The sequence below is a fragment of the Blennius ocellaris genome (assembly GCF_963422515.1).
Source record: "Blennius ocellaris genome assembly, chromosome: 1".
NCBI classification, from domain to species: Eukaryota; Metazoa; Chordata; class Actinopteri; order Blenniiformes; family Blenniidae; genus Blennius; species Blennius ocellaris.
The window spans coordinates 21,743,092-21,764,790 of record NC_137650.1 but is presented as its reverse complement, the minus strand read 5'-3'; the positions used below and the strand labels follow the sequence as shown (position 1 = coordinate 21,764,790).

Genomic DNA, 21,699 nt, shown 5'->3' with positions numbered 1-21,699 from the left:
TTGGAAATTGGCTGATTGATGGAAAACATGCTTTATTTTTGTGATCATAGTGTTGAAATTTAACAGTTTCTGAAAATCACAGATGTAATTCTCAATTCTGAAGCATATAATGGTACACAATTAAGAATTTGTATGCAATTATTGGGTTAATCGCATTTATCCATGTGACATGAAGCCATGCCTTTGCTTTGAAAGAACATTGTTTATTCTTTGTATACTGTAAGTCTATATCAGCTCTAAAGCAATAGTCTGACCGACCTTCTTTGTGTGAATTGTCTGCAATTTCACAAGTCAATCTTATTTCTATAGTAAAAATTGAGTTCAAAAAAGGACTTTGCTAAAGAAGGAAATATAATATAATATCAGAAAAACAAATACATGGGCAAAACATGAATAAAATAGACGCTAAAGTAAAGCCAAGGACATACATGATCAACAGGGACAATAAAGTAGTAATGTACAACTCTTATAAGATCTTTTGTAAGTGCAACTGTCTTATTCATTCATCTGAAGTGTTCACTATTTTTGAATAGAATAGGATCAATTTTACTGTCATTAAAACAACAATAAATATATAATGTATCCATCCAAATCAATTGTTTAAGGCGCAGTGGTGTTCCCGAGCAGTATGTCAGTGTAAGTTATTGTGGTGAGGGTGAGGCGAGGGGTTGTGATGTGGGTTGATAAAGGCCAGATCTTAGAGGAAGAAGCTGCTCCTGAGTGTGCTTGTCTGAGGTTGTTTGTGTTTACTAGTGGCTGACTGATGACAGTATCTCTAACGGGGTGAGAGCTGTCAGAAATCCTGGCGTAACCATCCTCCTTGTGTGGAAGCTGCAGCCACACTGGCGGTGCAGTCTTCCCCACATGATCCTTCCATTCAGCAGCTGTGTAAATCTTTGTGCTTCACTGTCAATCAGTTTGTGAGCTATCTCTCTGTCTTAATGGTGGACTTGTAGAAGTTCAGCATCAGTATTGGAGGAAACTCAACTTACTCAGAACAACTGTTTTTGTTGGGCTTTACAAACAAACAAAAACGAAACAAGTTTAAAACGTTGAAGGCCTTTGCCAGGTAAAATTAAGTTCGCTGAGACTTGGTTCCACCTGCACACGGAGCCCTGCAGCCAATGCTCTCGTGTTTAGTATGAAGATGTCTCCAATGGAACATGGACTAAATTTCCCCTCGCATGAGAGGAAACTGGGGATACAATTGGCATATTTTCAAAGTAAATGCATGAAACCAAGGCCATTTAAATAACGTGCTGGTTATCGCGCGTACAACCATCATTGGCCAGGTGATTACTTTTGTTCTGTTACTATTATACAGATACAGTTTAAAACACAGTCTGAACTCTGCTTTTATTGCCTCATACTACATAATGATATGTCGTGAGAAACACAACATCACAAGCTACCCTTATTTTGAAGACATTAGCCGGAATGAGTTATTCTGATAAGCACTGACTTGAGTTTTTCCTGCGATGTTGCTCAAGAAAGAAAACAGTACACTTAGTTTCTGCTGCTCGCTTTTTTCCACAGGCGTCGACCACTACATTCACCTCACAGCCGCCTGTTTCCACATAAGACACGGCCAATAACGGGGTAAGGCTCCGGGCGATAAGTTAGCCAACATTAGCATCAAAACAACGATGCACTGGCGTGTTAGCTAGCTCGTTGTAGCTGAGCGGTGACATCTAGGTGTTAACATCAGTTTGTTTCTAATGTATTCATCTATGACAGTGTTGTTGTTATTTATTCCACGTTGTACTTGTTTTATCTGTGAATTATAGTCGAGGTTAGCTCTTGTTTGAGGACGACTGTAAAGCAGCTGCTCTGATTGGTTAGAACCGCTGAGGCGAGGTCAGGCTGGCCAGCTCGAGGACACCCCATCGACCGCGCTGTGTTTACGAATGTGTTCTAAAATGCACACATAATACCGACGATGCGCACAAAAAGTACCAGTCATCAGTTTTATCACACTATTATCATTAACTCGCCATCTCATGTGGGTAATGGGACTCATTGACATTGGAATAAGTGTTTTTAAATGCTGGTTTAGTTCGAAAACATCCTCAAATCAGAAACATTGACTTATACTTGTTATCCATTTAAATGAAATAAAATGGCATCAACAAAAATTATGGCCTTTCCAATAAGTTTTGCCAACGCCTAATGTTTCACCATCAACGTGAGTATGATAGTACATGTCCAGTTGGTCGATATTACTGAAGTCTTTAGTCTCTATCATGGAGTCTTGATGAAATGACCACAAGATGGCCATAGTCAGGGGGTTTCAGAGTCAAAGGTTTCAGGTCACAGTTGGTGTTACTTCATAATGGTGTGTGGACTTTGAAAGGCACATGATATTAGCACCAGAAAGGGTTTTATTGATTGAATGGTTTGAGAGTGACATAATCTTCGTAAGTTGAGTCTGATTTTGTAAAACATTGTTTTAAGTGTACTAGGATTAGCCCTCCTTTCTTGAGGATCGTGTCCACCATCCACCCCAAGTGTTTTAATTGACTGATTGATCTTTATTTTGAACATGTAAAAATAACAAAACAAAATTAAAATAGAAAACTTAAATAAGCCAAACATTTCAATGAATACGACTAATGTAGACAAAAACAACATAGGTAAAGGGCTTTTAATTGCGTGTGTGTTTCAAAAGCTCAAAACTGTTTTGAATTGTTACATATCTTTTTAGACTGTTAAAATTTAGTAAATATATGAATCTGACCTCCAGCAGCAAATGTTCATATTGAGTTCTATTTAAGCAAAGCACTGAATTTCATCCAACATTCAGTGTATAAATACATTTTTCTGGACTTCATCGATCTTTTAAGTCCTTTAATTGTTTTGGTATTTCTTTCAACAGTTTTGTGAACACAGATCTTTTGGACGGAGGTCTGAGGGGACAATACAAGCATTCGTCCCCGGGACACTCCAGTCCACTAGTTTCCATTACGAAGCTGTCATTGTCCTCCTCCCTCACTGAGTACATATAAACTAAAATAGAACTTCAACAAGTGACGTGACTCCAGTTTGTTTTGTCTTCACCAGATGTAGCCAAAAAAAAAAAAAAAATGGAGTATGATGAGAAACTTACACTTTTTCGCCAAACCCGCCTCAATCCCTTTGATCGTGGAGAGGAAGAGGATGGCCCTCACGGAGGAAAGACGCCCCAACAACACGGTGAGGATCGTCATCTCAATGACGCTCATGAAACAACTATCGCCAGCAAGAAATATAAACTCATACATTTTCACTGGTCTTCTGTTGCTTCATTTTCTCACTGTGATGTGCGAATTTGTTCTTTGACACGTCCACAAAGTGAAAAGCCAGATCAAGAGAATGTTTTTGCCACTGGAGCCTGTGGAATATAGCCACTCTGAAGATAATCTCGGTTGTTGTTTGTTTCAAGCCCGAGCAGAGTTCACTGAAATACTTGGATGCTCTTTAATTATTTGCTTGAGAAAAAAACGTCCTCAAATCTTCTGGTTTTGCTGTTGCAAATAAGCCCTATAGCTTTTATTGACACTTTAAAGACAAATGAGTGCTGCAGACGGAGGAGGTCCCTGTGGTCAGTTGTTCTGCTTCTTTCTAAATGTCATCGACACTGCAAGATATAAACTATAACTGAAAATGCTAAAAGGGGATAGCTTGCTCATGACAGGACTTAAACATCCTCATGACCCCACAGTTTGATGATTGTTTTTACTTGAGTTGAGCAGCTTGAATATAAAGCAAAAATATTTTTTTACACCTAGAAAGCAGCGCCACTGGACGGTTACTCAATGTTAATGGTCAAGGAAGCAGGAAATGCTGTATCTGCACCAGAGGAATTGAGAAGCAGAGGTGTAAGCAGTGCTTCACTCACACTTCCTGTATTTCAGGATTGGGGACTCAAGTAGTTGTTGTTTGATTTCAGCCTTTCACACAAATCGGATTGACACAGTTTTGTAGGTTATATTGATGTACTCGATGACCGTCGTCATGTTTTCCTCTGACATGTATGCAGGTAACGGTTGCTGCGTCTCTTTGTCTGCGCTTTTTCAGTAAAGTCGAATGAATGAAGCAAAATAACTGAGTAGCAAAGTCGGTCATACGTCATTTTAAAGATTAAATGAAAGACATGCTACCAAGTCAAAATGGTGTTTGTTAATTCACCTCTTTGTAGATGAGTAGATTTTTCTCTCATTGCAGAATGGACTCTTGGTATCAGAAGTTCAGTGTTCCAAGTGTTGATTTTGACGTCTTTTCACTGCAGATTGATTTGCAATTTGTCTGCCTTGTACAGATCGTTCAACTAAATTCAGTGTTTGCACATTTTTTGCTCGACTCGGCTTGTTGCATAGTCGGAACTTAAATATTAAAAACGATCAGATCTCATCCATCCGACTTCAGATCACAGCACACTTGTGATGAGCCAAGTAATCCTTTCTTTTATTGGAGACCAACAGCAGAGCTGTGGCAAAACGTGACCTCACCTACAGTGTATTTATCAGACAAGTTTTCTATCTGCGAGAAATATTTGATGTAATCACTTTTTTTTTTAGATGTTGCCAGCTGTTTTTAGTTTGCTTCAGTTTATACCTACTGTTAATAGAAAACAAAGTTGTGATAAAATTTTTTTTAAAAAGTCACCAGTAAGTGCAGTTAGACTTGTTAAGATGCGGATATAGTAAGTAGTGAGTGGGTGCAGACACATAGAAGTGAAAGTTTCAAAGTTCATTCAACCCCCCCCCTCGTGCAGCAGCTTTAATCACACTCTGAATCCGTGACTCGTCAGGTCGCTTTGTTACACATTACCTGAGCCAGGGAACGTCACGGCCCGTGAGCTCTCCTTTTATTCTGAGCCCTTCCTTCACGGAGGCTTTTCGTGGGACGATTAGAAGAGCGAGGCAGTATCTTGAGTGGCCCGGCAGTCATGTGTGAGGCATTACCGTTGCATGACTGAGCGCGCTGGCCAGAACACAGCGTGTATGGTGAGAAGAGGAGTGCTTTATGCTGTGTCATACACTTTTCAGAGGCGAGGCCTGAGCTGTTCTCTGGGGGCAGAACTCACAGTTTGGACCGGACCATGGACCTCGGCTTAGCCGAGGACCATTTCTCCAGGCCGATGGTAAGTTGTGCTTTAATCACAGGCCACACTTGTCCCTCCACTTCCTGATTTGTTGAAACCTGCTGTTCACAGGGCTCTTTCGTGGCGTCGGACATCGAGCAGCTGAAACTGGCCATCGAGGAATGTAAGAAGCTGATTTTGGAGCTGCCGGAACATTCGGAGAGACAGAAGGACACCGTAGTGAAACTCATCCACCTGCGGCTCAAACTGCAGGACCTGAAGGTTTGAACAGACCCCCCCCCCCTCCAGGACACACTCATGAAAGAGATAATTAATGTGGTACTCCTGGCAAGATTGCCTATAAGGAAGCATGTGACCTCTGATCTCTGATCGGTCACAGAATTACAGGGGAGACAAACGTGGGCAGAAAACACCCATTCTCACCCCAAGGAGGTGGAGTGCGTACCGACAACACATCTCGGACACTTTCATTGCTCTTGCCTGTAGCAGTCTTTGCCGTTATGAGATGAATCAGACACAATGTTGCCTATTTCACGGTTCTATTCATGTCATGCAAGAAGGAAGCTGCATTGTCATCTGATGCAGTTGAACAGGCCTGTTTTGTTCAGCAAATCGTGATGTTTTTAATGCGTCAGGACGATCATATGATCAGCACGGAAAGCATTAAGAAGACACTGTATATGAAATAATGTCCTTGCTGTGTAACATTGCTTGTTGGGAATTTAGTTTTTTTGTACTTGTTTTCTTAAAAGGACCCCGAGGAGGACGAGCCCAATTTGAGAGTTTTGCTGGAGCATCGCTTCTCCAAGGAAAAGAGCAAGAGTGTGAAACAAACTTGTGACAAGTGTAGCACAATCATCTGGGGCCTCATCCAGACTTGGTATACTTGCACAGGTGAGACCAATGTTATGCATTTTTGCATAGAGAAGGACAACTCTCAACTTATGTCTGCCCTTCATATGTAATGCACAACTTCATAGTGTGACAATGAATGTAAACTCCTGTCCTTCAGTATCTCCCAAAGCTTGACATTCATACTGCCGTATTAAAACACACTTGCCTCTGAGTTCATGATGGCGTCAGTCGTAATAATCTCACTGCTTGTTAGAACTCACGTCGTCTCCAGCTTCTTCATCCTATTATCTCTTTCTTGCTTCAGGATGCTATTACCGTTGCCATAGTAAGTGTATGAATCTCATCACCAAGCCCTGTGTCAGGTCAAAAGTCAGCCATCAGTCGGAGTACGAACTCAGCATCTGCCCCGAAATAGGACTCGATCGGCAAGACTACCGCTGTGCCGAATGTCGCGCACCTGTGTCACTGAGTGAGTACTAAACGCCGGCTTCTATTGGCATTTTACTGAAAGTGAAGAAGACATTTAAATAGCGGACTTCTGTTGCAGACCCACGCCTTTGCTCAAGTCCAGCTGCTCTGAGCTTTTTATCACAGTGGTATAACACACATTTCTAACTGAGCTGAGCTTTTGTTAGTGATACGAGTTGGACTTTGGTGACATGTCCACGCCGCGCCTCTTTGTTTCGACTGCACTGTGGCTCGTTTATTTTGCAGGGGGCATACCCAGCGAGGCCAGACAGTGCGACTATACGGGCCAGTATTACTGCAGCACGTGCCACTGGAATGACATAGCCATCATCCCAGCTCGCGTCATTCACAACTGGGAGTTTGAACCACGCAAGGTACCTTCAGCAGCCACACACAAAAAAACAATATTGGCATGAGAAAAAAAACAAATTATGAGTGTTATCTGTATTTGCTGAAGGAGAAGGAAGCTATGCTGTCAGTATTATTTTAGTAAAAGTCACTGATAGATTTCAAACGAGCTCTCAATTGCATCAGGGAAGCATCTAATAAACTTGCGGACCATCCGTCAATGAAATCTGCTCACGACATGTTCAAGTTCGGCAGGATTAAATTATATTCTCATGTCTTATGGGAAAAAATGATTTCATAACAGCCGAAGCAGAAAACCAGGTCAAGGGACACATTCAGCCATTTCTCTGCGCTCACAGTGTGTTTTTTGATCCAGGTGTGTCGCTCCTCAATGCGCTACCTCGCACTGATGATGTCACGGCCCGTGTTGAGACTGAAAGAAATCAATCCACTGCTGTTTAACTTTGTGGAGGAGCTGGTGGAGATCAGGGTAATCAAGCAAAAATAGATTTGTGTCAGAGACTGACGGTGAGACAAAATAATCACTGGGTTGTGTTTGGTTCACAGAAACTTCGTCAAGATATTCTGCTGATGAAACCTTATTTTATTACCTGCAAAGAGGCCATGGAAGCTCGTCTCCTACTACAGGTTGGTAACAGTTTACAATAGATAAGTAAAGGCACAATACAAATGGGAATAAAACTAAATGGAAACACGTTAATTTTTTATTAACGTGTGTTTATTCTAATTACCTGTGCTTATCTTGTGTGTGCAAAATGATTGACACCGATAGCTCATGTTATAAGCAGTACTGGATGTGTGTGTTTTTTTTTTTAAAGCACTTTGATAGTCAGTTTTAATGCTGGCCATTGTGATTAATGTTATAACAGCACCCCCATGTGGCTGAATTCAGGAAGTTTTCTGTTGTATAAAGAACTCATCCTATCAGTGGAAATTTTTTATTATTTTTTAAAAATATCTTCTCTGCACAATAAAGCCAAACACTCTGGTTGCATTCACTTTTTCGTCACGTGTTAAATCTGTTTATTTTTTCCCGCTCGCGTCCTCCAGCTCCAAGACCGGCAGCACTTTGTGGAGAACGACGACATGTACTCGCTGCAGGATCTGATTGACATCTCCAGCGGTAGACTCAGCTGCTCGCTCACTGAGATCCACACCACATTTGCGAAGCACATCAAGCTGGACTGCGAGGTGACAAAAACAACACACACCACACTCCCATAGCACATTATTATAATATTCAGAAACAAGACGTTTTCACGAGACTCGTTTTTTTTTTCCCTCTTCTTTACTCTGTGTGTTTGGTGCAGCGGTGTCAGGCCAAAGGGTTTGTGTGCGAGCTCTGTAAGGAGGGAGACATCCTGTTCCCCTTCGACAGCCACACCTCCGTTTGCCACGAATGCTCGGCTGTTTTCCACAGGTCAGTCGGTCAACACCAGCGAATGCGCCAATACGGTCAATGTTTCTTTCATTCTCATCTGATTGCACTGTTAAGTAAAATGTGGAAAGAAAACTGAATGTCAAAGTAAAATATGTTGTATGAAAACATTTTTTGTTAACTATATGTAAGTTTATTTAAAAGGACTATTGTTTTAATGTATTTAAAAAACAACAAATGTTTGTGTGTGTCTTCAGAGATTGTTACTATGACAACTCCACAACTTGTCCACGGTGTGCCAGAATGACCGAGCGCAAGCAGGACGAGATCTGAGATGTGAAGGAAGCATAACTCTACAAAAAAGGGAAAAAAAACAAACACCTGATGTTACTGGATGTTGCACTTTGCCTCATGATCAAGATCCAAGTGTTCAAACTCGCTTCTCATTTCTGTGTTCATGCTTTAGTGTATGTTCCCTGTGCTCTACATTGTGAAGCAGGGTGTTTAGAAGCCTCTCTGGAAATTAATATATGTATATACTTTTCTATTTTTTATCAAAACGTTTGCATTCGTACTGAAATCGGAAGTACTGAACACTGTATACATGTGTATAAGTGCGTGTGTGTGTGCGTGTTTACGTGTACTTGTGTGTGCATTTGTGGAGATGTATGAGTAAATGTCCTTCAGAGGAAATCCACCTCATCAGGTGGTTATGCATGCAGGGACTGTATAATAACTATTATAAGCCTCAAACACATAAAACTTTACTGCCAAAATTGCAAAATGCTAAACAATAAGGTTGCCATTTAGCACGAGGTTTAACTAATGGAAGAGAAAGATTACTGCTGTTTCATAGCTATTAGAATACATACTTGCTTCTTGCAATGATAAAATCACAACATTTGATTAGCCGGATTTTTGCATTATATCATTTGTTTCACATTGAAAGTAAAGTGTTAAAGTCATCAAAGTTTAACTTTACTGTTGTTTGGAAGCATCATTGACACTAAGCCTATTGTTTAATCAGGAGGCAAACTATATCAGACTGAATATTATAACAATGCCCACGCCTTCTCTTTCCTTTCGTACTTCCTCTCTCAGTTCGTTATTTATTACCGGTATTTTTTTTTCTTTTTGTTTCTCTACATCTTCTTTGTACCCTGCCATACAGATCAAGCCTGTTCTGAGCTCAGTCCAAATGTTGAATTATTAGAATCATTTGGTGATCCAGTGAGTAAAAGCATAATCATGAAATGTACTGGCAACCGAGATGTAATCAGAGCATACGTTAACGGTACAGCTGTTTAACTCTACAAGCATAGAAATAGTCACATCCATCCATTTTCAGTCCTGCTTATCCAGTTCAGGGTCGTGGGACCCTGGAACCGATCCCAGCCCACTGTGGGCGAGGGCAGGATACACCCCGGACAGGTCACCTGTCTGTCACAGGGCACGAATATTGAAGTAGTTAAAATGTAATTTCATTCTAAACTGTGAACGATGTTAGTGCAGTACGGTGTGTTTGTCCTGTTTAGTGCAGTGTAGCAAATAGACAGGGATACTCATGAGCATATTGTGCCTAAGATTGTCAGGTTACTTACAGCTGTGATCCAAATGTCTTAATACATTTGTGAATAGTTTCAGTCTTAATGCACCTACAGCACATTTTGTTCAGAGATGATAAATGTGTCATGGGGAAACTTTGGCAAAGTGTACATTTTTATTTGAATATTTGTTTTAAAATAATGAGTTATGGCTGTGTTATCTTTCAGCATGATGTACGAAATATATTTTCAAACTCGTAGTCAAGTCATACATGGTAATGGTGTAAGCCATGCTTTGTTTTAAAACATGAGTAATGCATGAATAAATTCATGAAAGTCAACTCCTCCTTGTGCATAATGCAAAAAATAACAACAATAAACATCTCAGCATATATTCTGTTTTCTGCGTCCATTGTTTTGACTGAACCTTCGTCTTTCAGGACATTATTGACATTCATCCTATTGAACTTCACAGAACTTGCATCGTCAACAGTTTTACATCCTATTTAAAAGCACAAAAATAGTTGCGTAAAATCCTACACGTTTCACTATTAGTATTTAGAAAAATAAGGTCCCATCTAATTCCAACGCTGTTATGAAAAAATAAGTAATCCGTGCTGGATTGGGTCGGTTGCGTAAACTCTCGCGAGAACACGCCTCGCCTGTTGTTTGGAGTGCAGTGGGTTCGCGGAGTCGCTGGATGGCCGGCTGCCCCGCGGGCCACTCACTCCGTCCGTATTGCAGCTGCGTGACGGTCACCGGTGAAGATGGCTCTCCTCTCCGTCAGCTTCGGACCGTTTCGGAACCGAGTGCGATCGGTCCGGACGTGGAGTCGAGACTTCAGCACCATTTCTGCAGCCACGTATGGCAACCGCGCCGCGCTGAAGGTACACGCACGTCTTTGTTTCGGTGTTTTTGCGTAAACTTGTTGTGGCATCTTCAGGACAAGCCTCCCCGGGGATTTGTTTGTAGCACGTGCGTCAGTTAAACTATTGTTTGCAGGAGTCACAGAGTTGCAGCAGGTCTGTGGTGGGAACGGGGCGCTTTGCTCCGTGCAGCAGCAGCAGCAGCAGCAGCAGCAGCAAAACCCTTTAAACCCCTGAAAACAAACACTGTGTTGCTCTGTTTATGTATCATTCCTGTGATGTTTGTCCTCTCACGGTCGGCTATGTCCGTTCTATAATGTGGTTTACAAGTCCGTTTCCTCAGTTCATAGTGTTCTTCTGGAGGGGGGCGTGCCCGTGCCACAGACACCGCGAGTTTATTCATTCAATCGCTCTCGTTTATGATAAATATAAATACAAAGCATGTCGCAACATGCACAGCAACGTTGGGGCGATCTTGAGGTGAAAATCATGTGATCGGGGTTTTGTTTTTCGGAGTTCCTTGAAGTCAGTAAACTGTCTTTTTGTATGATTTTGAGCATATGTGCAACACGTGAACATCGTGTTCTTCTATACTCTCCACGGCGGAACGCGGTGTTCTGGATGGAAATGTTCTGGGGGGGCATGAGAAGTGGCACAGCACCTGTTCAAGCGACCGAGCAGAGATACAAATAAAGATATGTTATACAATCAGGAGTTCTTTTGTTCAAGCTCAACCCCTGCATGCACAGTTGCACATATCAGCCAGTCTGAGGTGAAGCCATCTTGCACCGTAATAACTTTAAAAGAAATGTGGATAAAATGGATTAAGATTAAAGGAATAAATGCTTCAACAAATCTTTGAATGTATTATGATAGCTACTGTTAACTTGTGTGCAGTTAAACCTTTAGTGATTCCCCAAGTTGAAGAACAGACTGGTGCTCCTCATCCAAACTTGTTTGTACCCATACATCATTTATGGAGAGACGCTAATTTGAAACGCACATGGTTACCAAAATGTAACTGAATATATATATGAGCATCAGAGCAGCTGTTTGGTGTCAGGTATAAGTGGGTTAACTGTAATTGGTTTGATTGCTTTATGTAATTTGGTTGAATGTAGAGCAGAACACCTTAATGGGATTTCAGTAATCCCATTAATCATAATGTTATTTGAAGCAAAGCAGATTTCATAAAATAGCATAAGAAAAGTTCAAATGAAAACTGCTCCACGACAACCAGCTGTCTTCAAACTGATTTATGGCTTTACATGTCTGTTCGATGTAATATCCATGACATAACATATCGCATGCTTTTTTCTTTTCTTTTTTTTTAACAGGTTATTTTTGGTCCTGCCTTCATTGTTAACACATTTATCACACAGTGTCTTATTTTTTTTTTCAGAGGACTTCACTAATCCAAAGTCGATGTGGAGGATTATATCAACACAGTTTTGCTCTCAGTCGATTTCTCAGCTCCAACAAGCCACCAAAAGGTCGGGCGCCTCCTAATGCTCTTATTGAGTCTCATTAGAGGAAATCATTGCACATTTTGACCCTAATCTTAAAGGTCGGCGTTTGTCACAACATCACTTCCTCTCTGTGTTTTGTTGCTGTAATACTTTAGGTTTTGACAAGTTTTTCCCAAAGAGTGACGAAACTACTGGCATCGACAAATCTGTGGAAGGTGAGGAATGTGTCCCAGGGAATCTCGAACATCTTGTTTTGTCATCTCGGCCGGAGTGCTCCATCGTTTGTTTGTTTGTTGATGTCCAGAGGAAACCACCAAAGAGCAAGAGTCTCTGGAAACTGGAGCCCGGGACGCAGATGATGAAGGCAGCCGAGGAGGAAGAGGAGGGAGCGATCGGCAATCCGACTGGTGGACGCGCTTTCAGGTGGGACTCAAAGTACAGGAGGTTAATGTTGTCGGACTGTTATCACACACTGTTGTTAAAAGTAAACACACACAGTAAACACAAACACATGCTGTGTGTGATATGTTCATTGTGCACACGTTTGATTTAGTTGCTTAAACAACACAACAGCGAGATTCAATCAGAGAGGTCAGTGATGCAACGACCGCTTTATTGATCGCAAAGCAGCCCTTGGCATCAAAATCATATTATGCGGGTGAATTGGCGAAACACCCGAAGCTGAAGGCTGCACAAATCATGTGCGGTATGCAGTTAATGCGCCAGGCGTCCCCACTGTGTTCTACACACTGGTCTGTTGAAAGGGACCACACGGTGCTTTGAGAACTATCATACAACGGCTCCAAGGTGAGCGCAGGGTGAGGATTTTTCTATGGCAATCGATCTCATGGTGACCCACGCTCCTCTTTCTGTTCGAAACAGGAGGGTTTCCAGCTCGACGCCAAAACGGCCTGGAACCTCGCTCTGGGCGCAGCAGGAATGGCTTCGGCTTTTTTGTTTTTTTACTTCAGAGAGACGGGGATTCAGATCTCCTGGAAGGAGTTCCTGCATCTCTACTTGAACAGAGGCCTGGTGAGACGCTATATTTTGTCCTGATTCTGTCTTATCTCCTGTCGTTTGTGTTTGTGGGCCCTCGACCTCACACGTTTCTGTGCTCTTCGACGCAGGTGGGTCATTTGGAGGTTGTCAACAAGCAGTATGTCAAAGTGTTTCCAGCTCATGGAGTGAACACGTCAGATGTGGTCAGTATAACAATAACGCTTATGATCTTTCACCTCTTGTGGATTTACTGTGGAGGTGTCAGTGTCAACGTGACTCAATCATGATCGTTATCCTTGGACTTCTCCTCTCACATATGTTCTTAAAGACACCCCACAGTCATTGTGGTGCAAATCCTCTACTATAATAAATCTTAACATTGCGACCAACACTATTACAGCTGATTATCCGTTCGTCGTGTTAGTAGGGGGTTTTATAATGAGACGATGTGATGATTTGCTGATTCCTACAGGAAAGCCATCAGGATCCTCTAAGACAGGAACTTTTCTTTCATCATACTTGAGGCGCTTCAAGCAGGAAAATAACCAAGCGAAAGGATTTAACAAGTTAAAATGGCGAGTCTAAATCATCAGTCCAGCTACATTGATGAGGCCCCAACCACTCAACATACACACTTAAAGCAGGGATGTCAAACATAAGACCTAAACCGCCCCACCAGAGGGTCGGATTTGATCACGTTTTAACAAATAAATTGTGTCGACTGAGGACGGGGAGATAACACAATACTGACTTGGTATAAATAAAACCCCAGCAGATTGCAGTAATGACTGTAACGCGGCAGTGACACAGTATTTATATAAACACAGTAATAGGCAGGCAATAGTGAGGTTTAAGGCTCACTATTAAATTGTGGTGCGACTGGTGGTGGAGAAGAGTTAAAAGTCTTCTAATAACCAGATCCCATCATGGTTCAATGGAGCAGTGATCCCGGATGAGAACTTGTGATTAAAGTTGAGAAAACTAGAATGTTTATGTGTAAATTCAGCCCGTTTGTTACCACAAGTGTCCTGTTTGTTTCCGTAGCTTGGATCATAATCCAAGACTTTAAACTTAAGCCTCGACGAACACAATTTACCAACAATTCTTAAAACTGGACTGAGAGGAGAGATTTGCTTCTTTATGTTTTGGGTGTCGTTGATGTGTTCTGTTTTTCCTCCCTTTCACTGGACTTCCTCCTGCAACCAAAACCTCTTTCTGAACTTTGAAAGTTTCATAATACTATTATATTTGGACGTTTATTACTTTCCAACAAACGAGGCTGACAGATAGTGTTTACGCCACACATTCAACTTTTCACAGAAAAAGAGCCCACGATCGAATGTTGGGTTGTTGTTTCACCTCTCATTTCCGTTTTTTGTCATGCGTATTCCCCAATGACGGTTTGTGTGTCTCCACGCCCGGGGGCTGCAAGTCCCTTGGAGGCCAGTTATATAATAAGAGATTTTACATAAGCATATGAAATTGCTTATTTTCTTGTCTTTATTTTTCAGGGCTACTTCTGGTTCAACATCGGCAGCGTGGAATCATTTGAGCGCAACCTGGAGATGGCTCAGCAGGACCTGGGCGTCGAGTCCACAAACAAAGTGCCAGTTTTCTACAGCAGTGAAAGTGACGGGTGAGAAAATAAAACTTCACTATGAATTCAACTTGACTCATATACTGTTGTTGCCATTTTTATACACTTGCGCACGTGGCTTCTGGTCTAATTGGTTTACTCTTCCTTTACCAACAGGACGCTCTTTTTTACCCTTCTCCCAGTCATAATCCTGGTCGGGGTGTTTCTTTATACCATGCGGCATGGGCAAATGGGAGGAAGGAATGTCAGCAGAGGCAAAGGAAACCCATTCAGCATGAGTGAATCCAAAGCCAAGATCATTACAGACAAGATCGATGTGCGATTCAAAGATGTTGCAGGCTGCGAAGAGGCCAAACTTGAAATCTTAGAGTTTGTGAACTTTCTGAAGAAGCCACGTCAGTATTATGACCTGGGTGCCAAGATTCCCAAGGTGTGTGAAAGTCTCATTTTTGAACAACATATAGATATTTGATGGTCTTTTAGTTCAGTTCAGTTCAGTTCAGTTTTATTTGTCTAGTATCAAAACGATCAATAGCACCACTTTATTTACAGTACCACAGTGTAAATACATGTTTATTAACGCGTCCCTCATACTTTGAAAAACACCTTTGGAAGCTCCAGGTTAAATATATTGAATTCACCTTGTGTAACTAACCCTTTTGTTTCCAGGGAGCTGTGTTATCTGGTCCACCTGGAACAGGGAAGACCTTGTTGGCAAAGGCCACGGCGGGAGAGGCCAACGTCCCCTTCATCACAGTCAATGGCTCAGAGTTCCAGGAAATGTTTGTTGGTGTGGGCCCAGCAAGGGTGAGGACCGAGCTGAATGATCTTCAAGATTCCTGATGTTATACGATGTGTCACATGCGGCCCATCTGCCTGCCCTCATCTGTAAACACTTTGATTAGTTGGATGGTTGACTGCTGCTATCGGCTCTAGCAGCAGGGAAATGCTGTGACTTAAGCTGCAGTTATTTCTAAAACGACCTTATTTTCGGGTTTCTCTTTTTGTCCTTTATTAGATAAGGGATACATTTGCCAGAGCCAGAAAAAATGCACCTTGCATCCTTTTCATCGACGAGATCGACGCAGTCGGCAGGAAAAGAGGTCAAGGCAACACTGGCGACCAAAGCGAGCAGGAGAACACTCTCAACCAGTTGCTTGTGGAAATGGACGGTGAGCAGTTGTATCATCTCTTTTGGTGGCTTCGCCTTTTTTTTTTTTTTTTTTTTAATTCATGATGTAATGTTTCATAAAATCGTTGTTGTGTTGCAATATTTTTGTCACTGCAGGATTCAACAGTACCAGAAACATAATTGTTTTGGCTGGAACCAATCGAATTGACATCCTGGACCCTGCTCTGATGCGGCCTGGACGCTTTGATCGACATATATACATAGGTAAAAACATCATCATCGGACTCCTGTCTTACGTTCAATGAGTTGTTTCCATAATTGTTTGAAGCAGGCCTATTTTCATCCATCTTTCTCTGCTCGTCTTCTTGTGATGTCATTAAAAATGTGTGTGCTGTCGCCAGCTTCCTTTCATGTTTGCTTAAATCACTTGATCTTTGTTGTGGCTGCTCAGATCTAATTTGTCTGACACGGGCACTGCAGGTTGAGAGGAAGATTTCTCTCTGACAAAGAAAATGGGGTCAAATTGAGACGGCTGTTCATTTTTCAAAATGAGAGATTGGATAACTTGAGACCCACATGATCGACGCAACACAATTAGCTTCTCTGTCCCCTTTCTGCTGTTTGCTGTCCCCTAACAGTGAACGGTCAGATGCAGTTGCTTGAAAACAGCCATAGTAATTAGTTGCATAACTTGTTATGTCGTAATGTTAATAGTTTTGTGAAGAAAAGCAAAACAAAAACAAAAGTGAGTTTGGGTTTAGCCGGCACAAGAGATTAATTGTGCTTCTGTAAACCTCAGATTTGGCCCATTTTTGAAGACTGATGTAACAGAACAGTCTGTCTGAAACATTCCTGCTACCCTTATCCATCCATCCATCCATCCATCCAAATTTTTTTGTAGTATTTGTAGAGTTGAGGGTATCTGGACCCAACCCCTATTAAAAGTGCTTGAAAGACGGATTTCACTCATTACACTGCTCTGTAATGGACCTGAGATCTTCCCACAGTGGAGCCTGTCATCTTCCTTCTGTTGGATATGACAGGCTGCAGTCCAGCAAGTCCCGACCTTAATGGATTAATCGTCGGCATGTTTGTTTTTCTCTTTTCTGCAGGACCACCAGATATAAAAGGCAGGGCATCCATCTTTAAAGTGCACTTGAGACCTCTGAAGTTAGACTCCAGCATTGATGTAGATGGTCTGGCCAGGAGACTCGCTGCACTGACTCCAGGTTTTACTGGTAAGAGGAGGACAAACGTTCACATGTGTGAACACTCTGAATTGGCAAATTACAAGCACAATTCATGGAGTTTGGCTTTACAGTATGGTCTAACAATTGTGTTTGATCTCTGGTTCTTCTCAGGGGCTGATATTGCAAATGTGTGCAATGAAGCTGCACTGATCGCGGCTCGTCACCTCAGCCAGTGTATCACTGTTAAGCACTTTGAGCAGGCGATTGAACGAATTATTGGAGGTAAGTTTAACCACCACATTTAGTTATCAAATGAAGTGCGATTGTCAGTGGCTACACATGTCACAAAAGACAAAGGTCGATGCCCTGAAATGAGTTTCTAGATTTGTAAAACAAAAGAAAAGAAAAAGTGCAATGAGTGAATTGCATGTGCTTATGCCCAGTTTTCTGACTTTCTGACAGTTGTTAAATATTACTGTTTGCTTTTGATGGTACTGACAAGCTCTTGTGAATCTGGTCTGTGTTTGGATGGTCGTCCTGCAAAGGTCTATTTCTTTGCTGTTGGTATTTGGAAGTTTACAAAAGTCCTCATCAGCGGTTGAACAGGAATTTAGTTGTTAATGTGATCATTTTCCCTTGACTGTAATCTAATCTACATCTTTGAACCTAATTGTGTCATTTTATGTTCTGCTTATCTAATGAGAAATGAGTAATATTGACTTTTCCTCCAGGATGTAGATGTGATTACTTTATGAAGCCACAATGGGAGGTTGTTAGTATGCTGTACTCGCAGTGGGGGGATGAATGCTGATGAAAAATCAATTTAACTATCTTTCGAGTGTGCATATCACATATTGAACAGTTTTCTTAAACATCCTGTTGTTTTTAGGTTTGGAAAAGAAAACTCAGGTACTACAGCTACCAGAAAAGACAACCATCGCATATCATGAAGCTGGGCATGCTGTCGTCGGCTGGTTCCTTGAACACGCAGACCCACTACTGAAGGTACTCGATCTCTTTCTCACTTCTTTAGTCTGAATTCCCTTTCTTTTTCATTATGCTGACTGTGCGAACTCGACAATTAAATCGATTGTCGCGTCCCCACCAGGTGTCCATCGTCCCTCGGGGGAAGGGTTTGGGCTACGCACAGTACCTCCCAAAGGAACAGTACCTATTCACCCAGGATCAGCTGTTTGACAGGATGTGCATGATGCTGGGAGGCCGAGTGGCGGAGCAGGTTTTCTTCAGTCGAATCACGACTGGCGCCCAAGACGACCTCAGGAAAGTCACACAGTCTGCCTATGCACAGGTAATCAAACTAAGCGCTGTGTAAACTGGTGGCACTGAACCGAAGCTGTGACTTTTACCAAGACGAGAGGCAATTAGGTTAAACTATCATTTCTTTATTTTTGCAATCTGGCTCCCTTTTTACAGCTGTGATTTCTCTTCATATTTTAGGTGGTGGAGTTTGGTATGAATGAGACGGTGGGTCAGATTTCTTTCGACCTCCCTCAGCAGGGAAGTGTCGTAACCGAGAAGCCATACAGTGAATCCACAGCCCAGCTCATAGACCAGGAGGTCCGCCTGCTCATCGATGCTGCCTTCCAACGAACAATTCAGCTCGTCAACGACAGGAAAGAAATGGTGGAGAAGGTGCGACTTCTTGTTCTACTCGTGAAAGGAGGATCATCATCTGAGCAAAATGCAACTACCTGTAGCTAAAACTGTTGCTGCTGCTGCTCCACTGCATGTTTTATATCCTGAGTATTATAGAAAATGTCGATTTTATATTTTTTATATTTCAATTAATATCAACAGAAAAAAAAAATTACAGTACAAAAAATGACAAGTGACAACAAGCAAAACGAGGGGAGGGGAGAGGGGAGCACACAATACATAGTACATGCATAGTAAAGCTCTTCTCAAGCACCGGTGCATTCCCATTTTAAATTGTACTCATTTTGAATTCATCTATGCACCCAAGCAAGGCGTTTTTCCAGCCAAGACATGTTCCACATCCAGTTCAGATACAATTCAGTCCAAATCAGGTCAACTTGAAGCATTACCAGACCCCATTTAGAATATCATCCAGTCTATTATAATCGAAGCCTGTTGTCACTTCGGGGGTCAAGTCTTTAATCGTAAGTGGGCTAATCTTCCACTTACTGTACGTTATAGTTTAGCTCTCTTTTGACCAAGTTAGTCATAGCTATAAACCTGATTTGGACTTGATAATACTGATAATGTCCGGATTGCTACTGGCTGTAAAAAGGTTGAAAACAACTGTGTCACAATCCAAATAAATGTTTATAGTAATCTTATTTTTGTAACACATGTGACTTACACAATCAATAAAAATGGTATTTAGCGTGTCCACTGAAAAGAAGACATGCCGAATAAGGACTTAGACTTGCCTGAATATCAGCCTTCATCCAACATATTTAATACAAAAATACAGTTTACAAATGTAGTATTTTCAAAATGCCTTTTTGCCCATGTCCATTATATTTTTATATGAAAAATATAAAGAAAATGTAAATGAGATTTTTTTTTTTTTTTTTTTACTGAGAAATATGGAATGCCAAACTGTGTCTTAAGTGTTGCTTGTGCTTCATTGCAGGTGGCAAAATGTCTTCTAGAGAAAGAGATTCTGGACCGAGGTGACATGGTGGAGCTGCTCGGACCTCGTCCCTTTCAGGAGAAGTCCTCTTATGAAGAATTGGTCGAAGGATTGGGGGAACTGGAAGAGGACGCCTCACTACCCAAAAGGCTAAAAGACTGTGATAAAAGCATTGGAGATGGGAAATACCCGCAGAAACGACAAAACAAATCAGCCGTCTACCTTTAATATGCACATGTTGCCTCCAGGCAAAAGATTCCACGGACATTCTGCAGATAAATGGTGAGGATATATTATCCAGGTCTTCCTGGAATGTGCAATTTATTGCGGTTTATATTGTATATATTGTAGTTTTTACAGTTTGCAGCTTATATATCTGCTGGAAGTGCCTTCAACACTCTTGCTTCCTCACTTTGATGCAACCCTGAAGTGCAATCGCCCTGAACAATGTCACAAATATGTAGTGGACATGAACAGGAAAATTACTGAGCTCAAACTAAAAAAATAAAATAAATGTTTTTTATAGATGTCACTTCTCTTCTGAAGCAACATGCTGTGCTGTTTTTTGTGTAAACAATTTTTTGTGTGACTTTTTTTATCTAATTGAATTTCAGAATTTGGTGCTTGTAAGTGGTTGACATTACAATGAAAAAAACCAACCATATGATCAGAATGTTTGTCATAGAATAGATGTCAACCATATGTCTCTTGTGTTGGTGCCTAAAAATGTACTGTGTATTTTCCCTGAAGGGGAGAAAAGCCTTTTTTTTCCCTTCTCTATTGTGTCTCAGATCTTTCAATGACCTTGCTGCCCTTTTGACTGTTTTTAATCTTCCTTTGTACCATTGTACAATAAACAATGTTTAAGCTAATAAACCCTGTACATGTTCCAGGGTGTACTTTTAGTTATCATACTAAATTGTAACCTGAATAGAACAATATCATTACCATGCTGTGAAAGTCACAATAGTGATTCACACTAACTTTTCACATCTGATAAAGGGAATAGATTTAATTTTGAGAATGACATCATATAGAAATAAAAGAAATGTTCACCCGATAAAAAGTAATGGTGAAACCTATGCGAAAAGTACAGTAGATTAATTTAATGCATAAATGCAGAATACATTTAATAGTAATTACTTAGACATGTTGGAATCCATCATACATTTAAAGTATGAATTCAACCCGATTTATTTCTGCTCGCTAACTTTCCTCTTATAATAAATATAATACTGTAATGACCACAAATAATCCATCGTTTTTGATTTTCTTTATTCTGCTTCCATCCCAGTGTCACTTTTGATCCACCGTGTCACAGCATTCAGAATTATTGGCACTCCTGGCATAGACAAGTTTCCCCTATGACAAATAAATCAAGTAACCAGCTAATCCCCTCGTTGACAAGGATCAGAAATATTGCATCAGAAGGTAAAAAGTCATCTCCTGAAAGATGATCACAAAAGAACATCTTGAAACATGATCACAAAAGTGTTGGCACTTTGTTGTTTTTTGGCATTCGTGCAAATCCACCAGACTGCTGAGTGATTTCAACCTCATTTCCAAACCGCTTCAAGTATTGCCCATCTGATTCATTTGTGTCTCAGCGGAGTTTGACAACAAACATTTTCACTTTGATTATCTGAACAGCAGCTATGATTTTAATCATGTACAGAAATTTAAAAAAGAAAGAAAAAAGGTGTTGGTTTGTAGAAATCTGTAAAGAAGAATTGCATTATGAATGAGTTTATTGCATTTTAGCTGCTACTTGGTCTGTTTATCTTTTGAGTCATCTGCACCACATGCCAATAATTCTGGAGGGCATTGTTGATACAATTCAGTGAAACAAGTGCAATGTTGTTTTTTTAAAATTATTATTTAGGCATTGAACACAACAACACATTCTTCATTAAGATGGAGGTGTGATAGATCAAGCTGAGCCTCCCTGAAACTATATTTATGTTACCTCATTTCGAAGCAACAAAAAACCCTGTCACATTATTTAGGCAACACAACGATATTCAATAAGTGTGTTGAAAATGTCTTTTTTTTTTTTTTTTTAACAACTCTGTGGATTTATGTCATCGCACGGAAGAGCTAGCCTCACGGCGTGGATGCAATGTTTGGTG

The 21,699-nt window shown here is 41.0% G+C and overlaps 2 protein-coding genes across 2 annotated transcripts; both read left to right on the top strand.

Annotated features, from left to right (window-relative positions):
* Nucleotides 1-1,484: 1,484 nt before the first annotated feature.
* On the top strand, nucleotides 1,485-10,059 carry def8 (differentially expressed in FDCP 8 homolog). The gene is made up of 12 exons (XM_080511590.1): nucleotides 1,485-1,599; nucleotides 3,061-3,192; nucleotides 5,028-5,122; nucleotides 5,195-5,344; nucleotides 5,836-5,977; nucleotides 6,243-6,407; nucleotides 6,653-6,780; nucleotides 7,131-7,244; nucleotides 7,322-7,402; nucleotides 7,826-7,966; nucleotides 8,086-8,195; nucleotides 8,411-10,059. Exons 2-12 carry the CDS (start codon nucleotides 3,084-3,086, stop codon nucleotides 8,484-8,486), a joined length of 1,311 nt encoding a protein of 436 aa, XP_080367716.1. The 5' UTR covers nucleotides 1,485-1,599; nucleotides 3,061-3,083; the 3' UTR covers nucleotides 8,487-10,059.
* Nucleotides 10,060-10,464: 405 nt separating this feature from the next.
* On the top strand, nucleotides 10,465-20,055 carry LOC308135807 (mitochondrial inner membrane m-AAA protease component AFG3L1-like; the record flags this gene model as incomplete). The annotated part of the gene is made up of 17 exons (XM_080503929.1): nucleotides 10,465-10,584; nucleotides 11,966-12,056; nucleotides 12,188-12,247; nucleotides 12,337-12,455; nucleotides 12,915-13,064; nucleotides 13,160-13,234; nucleotides 14,543-14,667; nucleotides 14,785-15,058; nucleotides 15,298-15,435; nucleotides 15,647-15,800; nucleotides 15,917-16,024; nucleotides 16,873-16,998; nucleotides 17,122-17,232; nucleotides 17,840-17,955; nucleotides 18,059-18,259; nucleotides 18,409-18,603; nucleotides 19,571-20,055. The coding sequence occupies 17 exons, from the start codon at nucleotides 10,465-10,467 to the stop codon at nucleotides 19,796-19,798; spliced, it is 2,391 nt and encodes a 796-aa protein (XP_080360055.1). The 3' UTR covers nucleotides 19,799-20,055.
* Between the last annotated feature and the right edge of the window lie 1,644 nt (nucleotides 20,056-21,699).